General features: G+C 38.7%; 1 protein-coding gene across 2 annotated transcripts; it reads right to left on the reverse strand.

The window, feature by feature from the left end:
- Positions 1-1,457: 1,457 nt before the first annotated feature.
- On the reverse strand, positions 1,458-10,271 carry CD69 (CD69 molecule). 2 transcript variants are annotated; one of them, XM_047868195.1, is made up of 5 exons: positions 9,993-10,271; positions 5,758-9,488; positions 4,277-4,476; positions 3,832-3,935; positions 1,458-2,810 (listed from the first exon to the last, which is right to left on the reverse strand). In XM_047868195.1, exons 2-5 carry the CDS (start codon positions 5,897-5,899, stop codon positions 2,702-2,704), a joined length of 555 nt encoding a protein of 184 aa, XP_047724151.1. In that variant the 5' UTR covers positions 5,900-9,488; positions 9,993-10,271; the 3' UTR covers positions 1,458-2,701. The 2 variants fall into 2 exon arrangements, with proteins under 2 accessions (XP_047724151.1, XP_047724150.1); XM_047868194.1 differs by having other exon boundaries at positions 5,758-5,880; positions 9,993-10,269.
- Between the last annotated feature and the right edge of the window lie 3,057 nt (positions 10,272-13,328).

The raw sequence follows: 13,328 nt of genomic DNA on the forward strand, positions 1-13,328 counted from the left end.
GTTTTCTTTTTTTTTTCTTTTTTTAACTTAACTTTTTTTTAAACTGTTTTTTTTTTAACTTTTTTGAGACAGAGAGAGACAGAGCATGAATGGGGGAGGGGCAGAGAGAGAGGGAGACACAGAATCAGAAGCAGGCTCCAGGCCCTGAGCCATCAGCCCAGAGCCCGACAGGGGGGCTCGAACTCACGAACCGTGAGATCGTGACCTGAGCTGAAGTCCGACGATTAACCGACTGAGCCACCCAGGCGACCCAAGACATTGTTTTCTAAAGTGACTCAAGAGTGCTTTGTTATTATTAACGATAGGATATTAGAGTTTGAAAGCCATTTGTTTTATTTTGCAGCTGTGGGAACTGAAGGACACTGAAATTAAGGAACCTCTATTTTTTTTTTTTATCACTATAGGCAGTGTCTGGAACCCACATTTCTTTTCAATATGGCGTTCTAGTGATAACAGTTTAGAGATATCAGAATGGCATTCAGAGAAGCCTTCAGAGAAGAATATGATGAAATACACCGCAGCTTTCGGAGAAGCATATTGTGAAACGCATTCATCAAACAATTTCGAAGGTAACAGAATTTTTCCTGACTCGAGTATCTCATAGAGATTAACATAGCGCCTTGTTTCTACTTTATGGATTATTTTGTGTAAATGACTAAAATACAGAGCATCAGTTATGAGGGCCAATTATACTTTTATTGGAGAGAAGATGAGCTTTATTTATTTAAAAAAATTTTTTTAATGTTTATTTTTGAGAGAGAGAGAGAGAGAGACAGAGCATGAGCAGAGGAGGGGCAGAGAGAGAGAGGGAGACACAGAATCAGAAGCAGTCTCCAGGCTCTGAACTGTCAGCACGGGGCCTGAGAGAAGATGAGCTTTATAAATAGGTCCTTGCAAAATAACTCTAGATGTCTCCTAATTTCTCTATGTCTCTTTAGTATGAGGGTGATGAATAATAACAGAAAGGAAGAAAATAAGAGAGTCAAAAATTTAAATGACCTACATTCCTCTCAAGTCAATTTGAATGTTCACTGCACATCTGCTCTACAGAAAAATAAATAGAGCCCTTTTGGAAGCACATATAAAAACAATTCAAAAAGTACAAACTGGGGGCGCGTGGGTGGCTTAGTCGGTTGAGCATCTGACTCCGGCTCAGGTCATGATCTTGCGCTCTGTGAGTTCGAGCCCACGTCGGGCTCTGTGCTGACAACTCAGAGCCTGGAGCCTGTTTCGGATTCTGTGTCTCCCTCTCTCTCTACCCCTCCCCGGCTCACGCTGTGTCTCTCTCTGTCTTAAAAATAAATGTTAAAAAAAATTCCAAAAACCAAAAGTACAAACCGTGCTATAAAGCTAAGTTTTTACTGTAGATAAGTTTAAAAAATGTTCTAGTGTTCTGTTTTCTGATACTATGACATATATTAGTGCATTTTGAAGGAACGAACACTTCTTAGAAACCGTTTTGTGGATTCTACCTTTATTTTAACTTACACAAAATCAGCTTATAATGGCAGCGAATACAAAAGACAAAGAAACACTATTGCACTCAGAAAATACTTCATATGAAGCATTGCACATGGGAGAATTGATTAGGAAAGGTACAAATTTATAGTCAGATAAGACTTGACTATTCCAGGTTTGAAGAATACAGACTTTTTCCCGATAGAAATTTACCACATCACATATTGCACATTTTCCAACACTTTCATCTGCTTCACAAATATCCGTTATAGTCTTTGTGTTTGTCTGTGTCTCTGTAAAATGCTACATGTAAGATTTTTAAGACAATGAAGTAGGTACCATTGGAAAAGATGAGTTACATAGAACTAAAAAAAAGAAAACAAAAATAAAAACCAACAAACCCATAAATACATGATTATCCCACTCTTTTGGCAGGAAAATGACAAAGTAACTTGGCAAACTTCTCTATAAAGAGAAAAATATTATGAAGCTTAGTTTCATAAGCATTTGTCCACTTAGAAATGTTCTTTGATTTTTTTTTCAAAAAATGCATTTAGACTAAATGTCTGCACTACCGGTTAAAATTTCTTAGGTTGACGGGGCGCCTGGGTGGCGCAGTCGGTTAAGCGTCCGACTTCAGCCAGGTCACGATCTCACGGTCCGTGAGTTCGAGCCCCGCGTCAGGCTCTGGGCTGATGGCTCAGAGCCTGGAGCCTGTTTCTGATTCTGTGTCTCCCTCTCTCTCTGCCCCTCCCCCGTTCATGCTCTGTCTCTCTCTGTCCCAAAAATAAATAAGCGTTGAAAAAAAGAATTAAAAAAAAATTTCTTATGTTGACATTTGGTTTTTAATACCACCAGTTAACATCTTCAAATAGTGCAAATATGAGGAGCACACTCAGTTTCGGCAGTCATTCAACAATAAATAATAACTCTAAGCCTAGTCATTTTACTATTTCTGAATTTTAAAATATAAAGTGCATCCATAAGGCTTAAAGTCATTCTCATTTTGCACGTAATGAATGATCAGGCAACCTGTGCCTTTTTCAGCTCATGGCTGGGTAACCTGGAATTTCTTTTCCTTTTTTCCATAGTCTCATTTGGAAGAAGGTTTCCAAAATAATACGAAGGTTTTTTTTTCCCCCAAAGTCTTTATGGAAAATTTCTGACCATAAAGCAGCATCCATCAACACAAATTTCCTCGAGTTCCAAGTCACCATAGTCTAGAAGCAAATATGTTTCCTCATTATTTGAAGGGCTTACTACATATCCAGTATAAATTCTTTTCACATTCTGTGCTGATGACCCCTGTGCTATTCAGAAATGCACAGTTCTCAGATCCCGTAAGGTTGAACCTGGCAAACAATAAAGAAAGCATTATTTTCAGTTCATTATTTCCATTCAGTTACAGGAGAATGAACTTTGTGAGGGTGGTCTGTGATTTTTTTTTTTTTTCGCTTGGTAGGACCTCACGAAGCATGTCAGCTGGTCAAGTTGACCATAAACTAACTTGTAAAGACAGTAGATAGGGTCTGGAAGGAAGACGATGTAGAGGGTAGAAACAGAGCAGAGAGTTAAGAGTTCCATTCCTTCGGTTGGCATACGACCAGAGGAGTGATCCTTGGTTGCTTCTGAGTTAGGTTTATGGCCCCTAAAGCCCATTTGCACGTATAGTCCCATAGGACACATATTAAGAATTCCTTTTCTAGAGATTTAAATTTATTCTCCATATCGGTAATTATCATAAAACTATTTAGATAGCTAGGGATTTATTCCATTCTGAGTTTTCAGATGAAAAGATTACCACTAAACATATAAAATGTCCTTTAAACTTTAAAATGTACATTAATTACAGGTTGTAAAATTAGGCAATATCTTTCATTCTGAGGCAAGTTTTCTCTTAGGCTCACAGAGGCTTCTAATTCGTGATTAGAAATATTGTTCTTTATCTCTGTGGTGATGAGAATTGGGAGAGGGTAAAAGGGAATTCTTTTCTAAAAAAAAAAAAAAAAGAAAAAAGAAAAACTCCAGCTTATCAGGAAAATATATATACGAGATTGGAAATGTTGGATTTTTTTCTTTTTGCAGCATTGTAATTATTTCTGGAAAACTTCTGAGTCTGTTACTCACACTGAAATTTGCTGAGATAAACATACTAGAAGCATTTATTGTATGATTTCCAAGTAGATAAAAAGAGAAAAATGGCAATATTAAAACCATTCTTTGAAGAATTTGAAAGAGTATAAGCGTGCAAAACAGACTGGTAAAACTCTGCTCATAAAGGGCCCAACCTTTGTATACAACAGTGATTTGAAAGGAAAATGGCTTCCCTGAGCTGCCATTCTGGGGAGGATGAAGAGACATCTTAAAACTTACCTGTTATTGAAGACTTTGCCATCTGACCATTTCCATGTCCGACCATCTTCATTTTTCAGCCCAATCCAATGTTCGGCTCTACCCACATATCGTTTTAAAAAGATCTTGAAGAAAGCACAAAGAAGGCACATGTTAAACCACCCCTCTGGTAAGTATGTAATAAATTCCATTTCTCAAAAGCTGCAATTCAAGGCATGATGGCTAAGCTGCTCACTTATTAGCTCTGTTTGGGACCAGCTCGTTTGAACTTTTGGCCATGGAAGCTAAATAATCGAATCAAATTTACAAGGTTAAACGGAACCCTGATTATGACCTCAGACTGATCTCATGCTTTTCTGTAACTAAATTTCCCTACAAGGGAGATAGGTACAATGTCTTCAAAGAAATCACAGATTATCTCTATCGAAAAATAGCAAATATTTAGGAAATTGTTTTTGAATCTTACCATGTCCTCTTCAGAATCAACCAAGGCAAGAGTAGCCCTGTGTTCAGAGCAAAAGTTTTGTGCTGACTTCCAGTCCTTTGTTACAGTGGAAATAAAGTAGCATTTCCTCCGGTATGCAAGCCAATCATCTGAGCATGAAGAAACAGGGCTATTTGATGGCACTGGGTGTGAACATTGTCCTGGACAGTTGTATTCGCCAACTGTGAACAGGAAAATGGTTTGTTTTAGTAATAAAAGAAACTAGCTGACAATGACAAGGATGAGAGGCAAGAAGTGAATTCTGAGAAGAGCAAGAAGGCAGGTTCTCACTTTATCTAATTTCCTGTTGTGCCTAACTACCACTGTCAGGATGCAAGAAATAAGAGGGTGTCCCTTGGGCCATAATCTCCGAAAGGGGTAGGAAAATAGAAAAATCCTGCCAATAGTCTTTGGACTAAAAAGGGTAAAGGGCATTATAAATTCCAATGCAGCCAACGAAACACTAAATTGGGAGATGGAGAGAATAATTTATAGGGAAATAATTCAGAATACAGAAAGAACTATGGCTGAGGACGTTTCATAAAATTGTAAGATTTCATGTTTGTAAAAGGCAAATATGTCTTGGTATTGCTATGTTTTGAATACCGTATCCCAGTTAATTCTTTGGGAGCTTCTAGATATATATATATTTTTAATTATGCATAAGCACCCTTCTGTGGCCCTTGAGATAAAAAACAAAAGACTGGCCAATTCCTGATTAATCTATGGCTTAGGTATTATTTTTTTCTATCAAAAATGAATGTGAAGCCCACATTTTCCCCCTAACTAAATGTCTATTTAGTTAGACTCTAAATCAGTCCCTTTCACTTCAGATTTAAAAATCTGCTCAAGTGTAATCTTCTCCCACAATAATTTTTAACTTCTTTTTTTTCCTTCCCTTCCCCCATCCCACAATAATTTTTAAGTCATAGACACCTTTAATACTTCTAAAGACGTTCTAGGCAATTGAGAAAGCGTTGCATTGATTATCTAAAGAATATGGAATTATATTTGGGATGTTCAAAGACATCAGCCATGTATAAAAAATGGGGGTGATTCTAAAAAAGAGAGAGAGAGAGAGAGAGAGAGAGACCATTTCTAGATTCCAAAGTATGAGAGTCCCCGCCCCCTTTTTTTTCCTTCATGTGAGACCATATCCTCCTCTGTGAGGGTTCTGGGGCTAGAGTTGGGCATGTTACACATTTCACTTTCTGTACAATGACAGCTAACGATTCCTGACCCTCCCCTTGCCTAAAGGCTTCACTGTTAAGATTAAACCAAAGGCTTTTAGATTAAGTTCCATGCAAAAGCAAACAAATAAAACAAAAATGATGCTTTTAAAAAAAAATGGGGGTGATTCTAAATTAATCAGAATTTCAGATTAATTAGTGCCAGGAATCCCTGTTGATTTCAGCTGGACAGGAATGCTAACAGCAGAATGAATTCATGAAGTACAGACCCACCTGATAAAGCGATGAGAGCAATGATTAAACAAGTGATAAAGACCACATTCAATACAGCACATGGGATAGGAACTTGAAGGGACCCTTCATGCTGTGTTGCAAACTGAGGGCCGGCGGTGGTACCTGCAGGGAGAAAGTTCATGATGAATTCAGGTCAACTGTAGAAGTAAGAAAGGGACATTTGATATTCTCCTGAGGCATTTGCATTTCAATACCTCCTTATCTTCTTAGATGAAATTTATAAGTTAGTTTCCCCCCAATTTTGAGTGACTTTGGACAGTTTATTTTTGGCTAGAGATGAACCGATCCAGGGATAATGATGAGATCATAAAATATCTGCCTAATATGTGCACTTAGTAGCTACAAAAATTCTAAGTTTATGATAATTTTATTGTTTGAATCACAAGAACATTTATTAAATATCTGATTACCCTGGGAGACATATAAAAAGGACATCCTCAGCATAATCCCTTAACCTCTCTGTAGTTCCTGTTTAAGAAAGTTGACTTAAATGCAATAAATATGGATGATGAATAAAAAGTATTGAATTGATATATAAATATCTACAACCACCATGACTGAAAATTAAAAAAAAAAAAAAGACAGGTGGTACTTTTTGGTGAAGTCAGTACATACGTGAAGCAATGGAAGTTTTCATATATTACTGATGGGGGAGTAAAATGAAAAGATAATTTGGAAAACTGTTTTTCATACAATGAAATATATACCTATCCTCTGATTCAGCATTTGACTTGTACAAAACAAGAAGGCTCATAGCAGCTTTATCCTTAACAGCCAAATCTTAGAAAGAATCCACATATCCATCAACAGGAATTTGGATAAACAAGGTATGGCATATCTGAATTCTACTCAGCAGAAAAAAAAACCACAAAAACAAAAATAACCGCACAAAAACAAACAAACAAAAAACCTCATCAATGCAACAAAATGCATTGGTCTCAAAAAATGTCGAGCGAGAAAAATGCAGCTACAACTATATACTATAGATTTCCATTTATATGACATTCAAGGCTATAAACTATAGATTTCCGTTTATATGACACTCAAGGATAGCTGAACGAAGTCAGACCAAGAAAGACAAACACCATATGATTTCACTTATAGGTGGAGTCTAAAAAACAAAGCAAGTGAAGGAACAAACAGAAAGCAGAATCGGACCCATAAATACAGAGAACCAAATGCAGATTGCCAGAGGGGAGGAGAATGGGGGTATGGGCAAAATGGGTGAAGGAGAGTGGGAGATACAGGCTTCCAGCGATGGAATGGATAATTCACGGGAAATGAAAGGCACAGCATAGGAAATATAATCCGTGGCAGTGTAAGAAAGAGCATGGTGTGACAGAGAGTCCTACATTATGGTGAGCATAGCATAACATAAGGGGGTGTAGAATTACTATGTTGTACACCTGAAAATAATGTAACATTATGTGTTACCTATACTCAAAAAAAAAAGTTGAATTAAACTATGGTAACAGAAATCAGAAAAGTAATTGCTTTTATGTGTGTAGGAAAAGTAATTTGGCTGGAAAGAAACACAGGGGAACTTTCTAGGGTGAAATTTCAAATCCTGATTGGAGTTGTTATGGAACTCATTAAATGGCATACTTTTGATTTGTGCGTCTGTGGCATGTAAATTATGCCTCAATTAAAATGATATTTGAGTGAAGAGCAAAATATTTGAATTTTTCAAGAGAAGTTAGCAGAGGAAACGTAACAATATTATACAGCAAATGTTAGGTAGAAGTTGATTTTTTTTCATGTACCTTCTGTATAATGCTGAAACGAAGCAAAAATTTGATTTGATTTCACCAATAAGAAATAATTTTGTGGAATATGAACATGATGTGAATGATGATTCTTAGTTTAAAAAAAACTACAAGAATATCTGCTTTAGAATATAAATAATCAAGAACGGAGAGAAGATTTTGTGACCAGTGATTGAATTTGATTTTTGCTAGGATGACCCCTCAGGGTTTCTAAAATTTGGCCTCACAAGAGATACATAGCTCCCTATTAGGTTCGCAAAAACTGAAACGTAAAATGGCCACTTGAATGATACTAGAAATTACCATACAAAATAGCATCGAATGCAAACATATCATGTTTTTCTATATGCTATGATTTCCATAATTAAAAGCATACTAAAAGAGGACATATCTTGAGATTCTTGTATTTCTTTTCCTAAAAAACATTTCTCCGAAGTGAAACTGAGCACAGAGGTGTGTTTTCTTTCATTGTTCACTGGTTATCAACATCAGCTTTTGCTTCTGGGGATTGTTCTCTTCCAGCATAGGTCTGCATTGGGGTTTTGCAAGAGAAGGTTTTACTTCACTCCTCTCTAGCTCTATTTCTTTCAGCTTCTCAAAGCAAATCTTCCTTTTTTTTTTTTTTTTTTTTTTAACCAGCATACAACTATCACCGGAAGCAGCCCTTGGTAGATAGGGTAGCAAGTTCAGAACTGTCTGTCTAGTTTCACTTCTCCCCATGTGAGAGTCAATCATGCTGTTTAGACTCAATGCAGCAAGAGTTGTGGTTCCTCAGCAAACACTAACTCATCCGTGTAGCTCCCGGACTCAGAGCCAGCCTAGCTCAGTCTATTGGCTTATCCACAGGCAAACGGTGGAGGTGATTCTCAGACTGTATGTTTCTCCATTAGTGAGGGCTATTGTTACTCACTGTTTGATCTATCACCTAGGCAACAAAACACTCCCCTTACAGGATACTTCCGCTCTGATTATGGGCCCTGTTCATTAACGAAGAAATTGAAGCTAAATCCACAATTAAATACCAAGTCATCCAAAGGTGATGCCCAATGATGGCTTATAGTAATAAAGCAACTACAAGGGCAGCATAAACTAAACACTCAATAGAAAATTGGAGAACTCGGGAAAAGTTGCAGATTCCTGAATTAGGTCCTTTGTTGTTCAACTATGATCTCTACTTACTGGGTGATTTTATTATTATATACGTTATTTCTTTTCAGCAGCTCAACTGGGCCATAACATTATGGTTACCTAGCTACCAGGAATCTTTGCGGCTTGCACTTCTTATGCACACTTGATTGTGTGTACTTAGTAAAAGATGGGTTTATCAGAAGCGATTGGTGTCTTCCTAACATAAACCAGTTTAGCAGACACAGGCTCAGAAAACAATCCCACTCTCCAGACCGTTCAGCTCTGCTGTTCATGTTATAACGCACCCCTTTATTACCAGGTAACTTTGCTTAAAAGTAAGTTTGGGGGGCACCTCATTAATTGGAGAGGAAGAAGGCTAAATTAAAAAAAAAACAAACAAGCCTCACAGAAACACATTATAAGAAAAAGAAAATGGGAGCATTCTGGTAACAGGAAAGAGAAGAAAAGTCTGTGGACAGAATAGGCAAAGAGAAGAGGGGAAAAAGTAAATAGCTAAGATAATCACATTTTGATGTATTTCGATGAAAAACAGAAGAAAGGAAGAACCATGTGTGACTCATGTCGAATCTGAAGCCAGTGATTAGAGGGTGAAGCAGAATGATGAAATAGAGGAAGAGTTCTATGAAGGGTGCAGAAGCAGAAGATTGCCCTTTCAAGAACTTTTCATGACCTTCTCCTAAGAAACTACCACCGGGCCCGGTAAATGCGTCCGTCTATCCTCTCAAAGGTTGGAAACCTTCATTGCCAGCAACTGGAGGATGCTGTCACGAGACTACAATGAAGCAAACAGCAAGCCTGCAAAGACACAGGTGAAGAGAACGAAGAATGTAATTGTTCACGTGGAAGGCCAAGAAAAGTTTTGTAAAGAGAGGCTGTGCTTCCTGAAGTGTCTACGGATGGATATGGAAAGAGGATGGGGAATGCACTGGGCCAGTGAGCTTTCCAGGTAAATCTGCAGAACTGATACGGCGTACACTGAAACAAAGGGACAGATCTTTAAAGGCCTTCTGAAATCCAACGTTGTGGTCTCCTCTCGTGTTTCAGGTAGATAGAGAAATAATTACTTGTTCCCATATTGTCCTTTTCCTGGACTGAAGCAAAATGTAACCAAGTTTTTCTAAAGACAAAGGCTCGTTTTTTAAAGTACTGTAATATATGAGCTAGCTAGCTAGAGGATAGATGATAGATAGATAGATGATAGATAGATGATAGATAGACAGATAGATGTATGTGTGCGTGAGGGACAGAGAGGGAAAAGGAGTTTTGTTACAAGGATATAACAAATAAGGTCTGACTTACTTTGTTGTCCTCTCTCCAGATGCAAGGAGCTGTTCTCTGTTATGGAACAATCTTCAGAATTCATCTTTGCTCTAGTCAAGATTCCCTGGCTGATCCCAGGCCAAGCCAACTACAGCAAAAGTCTTTGCTAGACCTCTTGTCCTGTCTCTGAGTCTGTGAGGTATCTCAGCGTTTATATTCAGTTATATTGTCTCCGCCCCTTTCCTCTTGCCACCTATAACCGCTCGACTACATCAGTTCTCTTTAATTTATGCTCCAGCGGCCCAGACAATTCACACCGTGTTGTGGGGGTGAGCTGCGGGTTTTCCCTGCTGTCTGAAATGTGCTTTCTCACAACTGTAGGTGTAGCATGAAGCGACAAGCGGGATTTTTCCAGCATCTGAGACATCCTTCTTCAAGTTTGTAAAAAACACAGATAGTTTAGGAGACGGTGTAATTAAGTAAAGAGCGAACGGTTAAGGCTTCTTATCTTTGAGGTGGAAATAATTTGGAGAGTAATATTTCCCCTAGATTCTGATTCGTTTAGTTAATGAACGACTAATATTTATTGAGCATGCACTCTGACCCTGACACTGATTGGGGCTAGAGGGGTCATTGTTAAGTAAGAATTTTAAGATCTCTGTCCTCATGAATCTCTCTCCACTCTGGAAGAATTTTACTTAGGAAGCTATAAATCAGCTGTCAGAAGGGTATCATTCACGTCTTCCCCAGGGACTTGTTCTTCTAATTTACCATTTCGTACACGCTTGCTTTTAATTCAAGAAATAGAAACCTTGTGGTCTGGAACTTCCGATAGTCTAAAATTGTTTGTCTTAAATTACCTGTTTCATTTATCTCCTGTTAATTTTTTGCCACATTTTACTGTCATCTAGATTGCCCTTATTCCCCCTAGTATCTTATTCTTCTCTAATTTTCTCCTCTTTTACATGATTATTTTTCATGTATTTCTGAGGTGTCAGACATCTGGAGTATGATTGTCGTAAATTTTATGTATTTTATTTTTGAGAAGGAGAGAGAAAGCATGAGTGAGGGAGGGGCAGAGAGAGAGAGAGAGAGAGGGAAAGAGAGAGAATCTCAAGCAGGCTCTGTGCTGTCATCATGGACCCCGTGGTCCCCGAGATTATGACCTGAGCTGAAATCAAGAGTCAGAGGCTTAACCGATTGAGCTGCCCAGGCTCCCCGAGGAGTATGATTATTATAAAAAATATATTGCTATGGCATCTAATACCATCTAAGCTATTAAGATCGACACAAAATGAAGCCAGAATGTCTGTGCGTGGTGACTTAAAGAGGGGATCAGAATATCACTCTTGTTACCAATCTTGCTGCCACAATTTTTGTCATTAGTACCTCTTCTTTAAAGACAATCTGGTTTCAAAAGAAAGGCTTCGTGAAAGTATTATGCTTAGATGGGTTGGCATTTTTCATCGACTGTGGCTAAGTTAGGCCATTGTATTTATTTGTTAACCTAAGACATTAAGAGTTACGCGTTGGTCTTAAGGGTTCTCTTTGCTTCCACTCTCACTCCGTTTCCTGGTATGTTTTCCACACGACAGCAAGAAGCGTTGTTTAAAATTAAGTCCTATCACTTTGTTGAGATGTTCATCTCCTCCCCACTCCTCCCCGCAAAGCCTTCTTATCAAAATCACCATAAAAATCCAAAGACCTTCTTATAGTTGAGAAGGTCTCTGATCTAGCCCTTGGCTACCTCTCCTGCCATTTTCCCTATTAGTCACTATCCTCTCCAACTGTAACCTCTGCTGTACCACAAAAATGTCAAGCATACTCCCACTTCAGAATTTGTGCATTTTCTCTGAAAGGTTCTTCTTTCATCTGCTTGCATGTCTCTCTCTTCCTTTAACTCATTTCATTTATTATTCAACTGTGATCTGCCCAGAAAGGTCTTCAATGTGCTTTCTATATGTAAAATAGAACCTCACGCTCTATGCCGCCGTATACCTTTATCTTTCTTTATATCACGTGGTGACAGCTGACCTTATATCATTGTTTATCATCTACTTTCCTTTCTAGACTAAGTAAGCTGCTTGGGGGCAATAACTTTTTCTGGCTTACCCCCTCTGTGGCTCTAACACCTGACATGACAACTGGAACCTAGTATGTGCTTAGTACACAGAGTTGTTGAGTGCATGAATAAATAAATATGAACTAATGAAAGAATATGTATAAAAGCCATAAAAGTTCCACGGGCGCCTAAGTGGCTCAGTCGATTGAGCGTCCGACGCCAGCTCAGGTCACGATCCCACGGTTTGTGAGTTCCAGCCCCATATCGGGCTCGCTTGAGCTCTCTTTCTCTCAAAAGTAGAATACACATTAAAGAACTGCAAAAGTTCCAGAATACAGAGTGCCACTCAGGGAGGTGTGGGGGATTGCAGACCGCCACTGGGTAGCAAGGACACCCTTGAATATTACAGATGAGGGATGGAGGAAGCAAGTTGGGTATTTAAGGGAAACATCTGCTGCGTTCACTAATTTCTTTGTGTTAAAACAACTTAGATCCTCTCTTTATTCTCCTAAAGTTGGGAGATCTGGGTTAATGTCCACACCTTGGCACTGACTATACACATTGTATCATGAAGAATGTATGGGGTCGAGACAGTATAGGGAAAGCAAGAGGGACTTAATTCCTGTGAAACTCCTGGTCTGGGCCAAGGGTTGAAAGTTTCCATACTCTTAGAGACAAATACCTACTTCTGGGAAAGCAAACAAATGAGAGATAACAGCTGTTAGGGAGTAATGGTAGTCTGGGGAAAATTAGAAATAACAATTTAAAACCTGCTTGCACAAGGATTTCTGTTTTTCAGGAGCCCTGAAAGGAGGTGGACCATGGAGAAAGTCAGCCTGTGATTGTCTCATGTCCGTTGAAAAGTAAAGACCACAAGATAATGATGGTAGGACTGAAGAATGCTTCCCCACTCCCAGCGCCTCACTCTTTGGAAGAGTACCTCTCTCTCTAAGCCTTGCACGCTGCCCCTTCGGAGAGCAGCATTCCTCTTTCTTGTTGGCTCCCTTGTATGCAAGCTATCTCTGATAAACTCCAGCTGTTTGCTTTCTCTTAAGTTCAGTGTTCATATCTATGACGTTCTTACTCAAGAACCTGGTCTTGGGGCTCGGGTGACGGGATAATATAACAGTTATAAATCTACAACAGTATTCGAACCCTTCCAAGTCTGTGGGGTATGATGGGGGGGAGAAAGCAAATATTCTTACACACACTAATAATCCTTGCCATGTGTGTTTCCCACCTACAAAGCGATTTCTAGCAGTTCGTTGGGCAACCACAGAAATCCTGGTCCACTTTTACCACTTACTAACGTG

The sequence above is a fragment of the Prionailurus viverrinus genome, chromosome B4 (assembly GCF_022837055.1).
Source record: "Prionailurus viverrinus isolate Anna chromosome B4, UM_Priviv_1.0, whole genome shotgun sequence".
Taxonomy (NCBI): domain Eukaryota; kingdom Metazoa; phylum Chordata; class Mammalia; order Carnivora; family Felidae; genus Prionailurus; species Prionailurus viverrinus.

Excerpts from the sequence above, each read along its gene's own strand:
- CD69 (XM_047868194.1), bottom strand. The coding sequence starts at position 10,056 with ATGAATTCTGAAGATTGTTCCATAACAGAGAACAGCTCCTTGCATCTG. Across the intron at positions 5,881-9,992 it reads TCTGGAGAGAGGACAACAAA|GTACCACCGCCGGCCCTCAG; the intron begins GTAAGTCAGACC and ends TTCTCCCTGCAG. Across the intron at positions 4,477-5,757 it reads TGCTCTCATCGCTTTATCAG|TTGGCGAATACAACTGTCCA; the intron begins GTGGGTCTGTAC and ends TCCTGTTCACAG.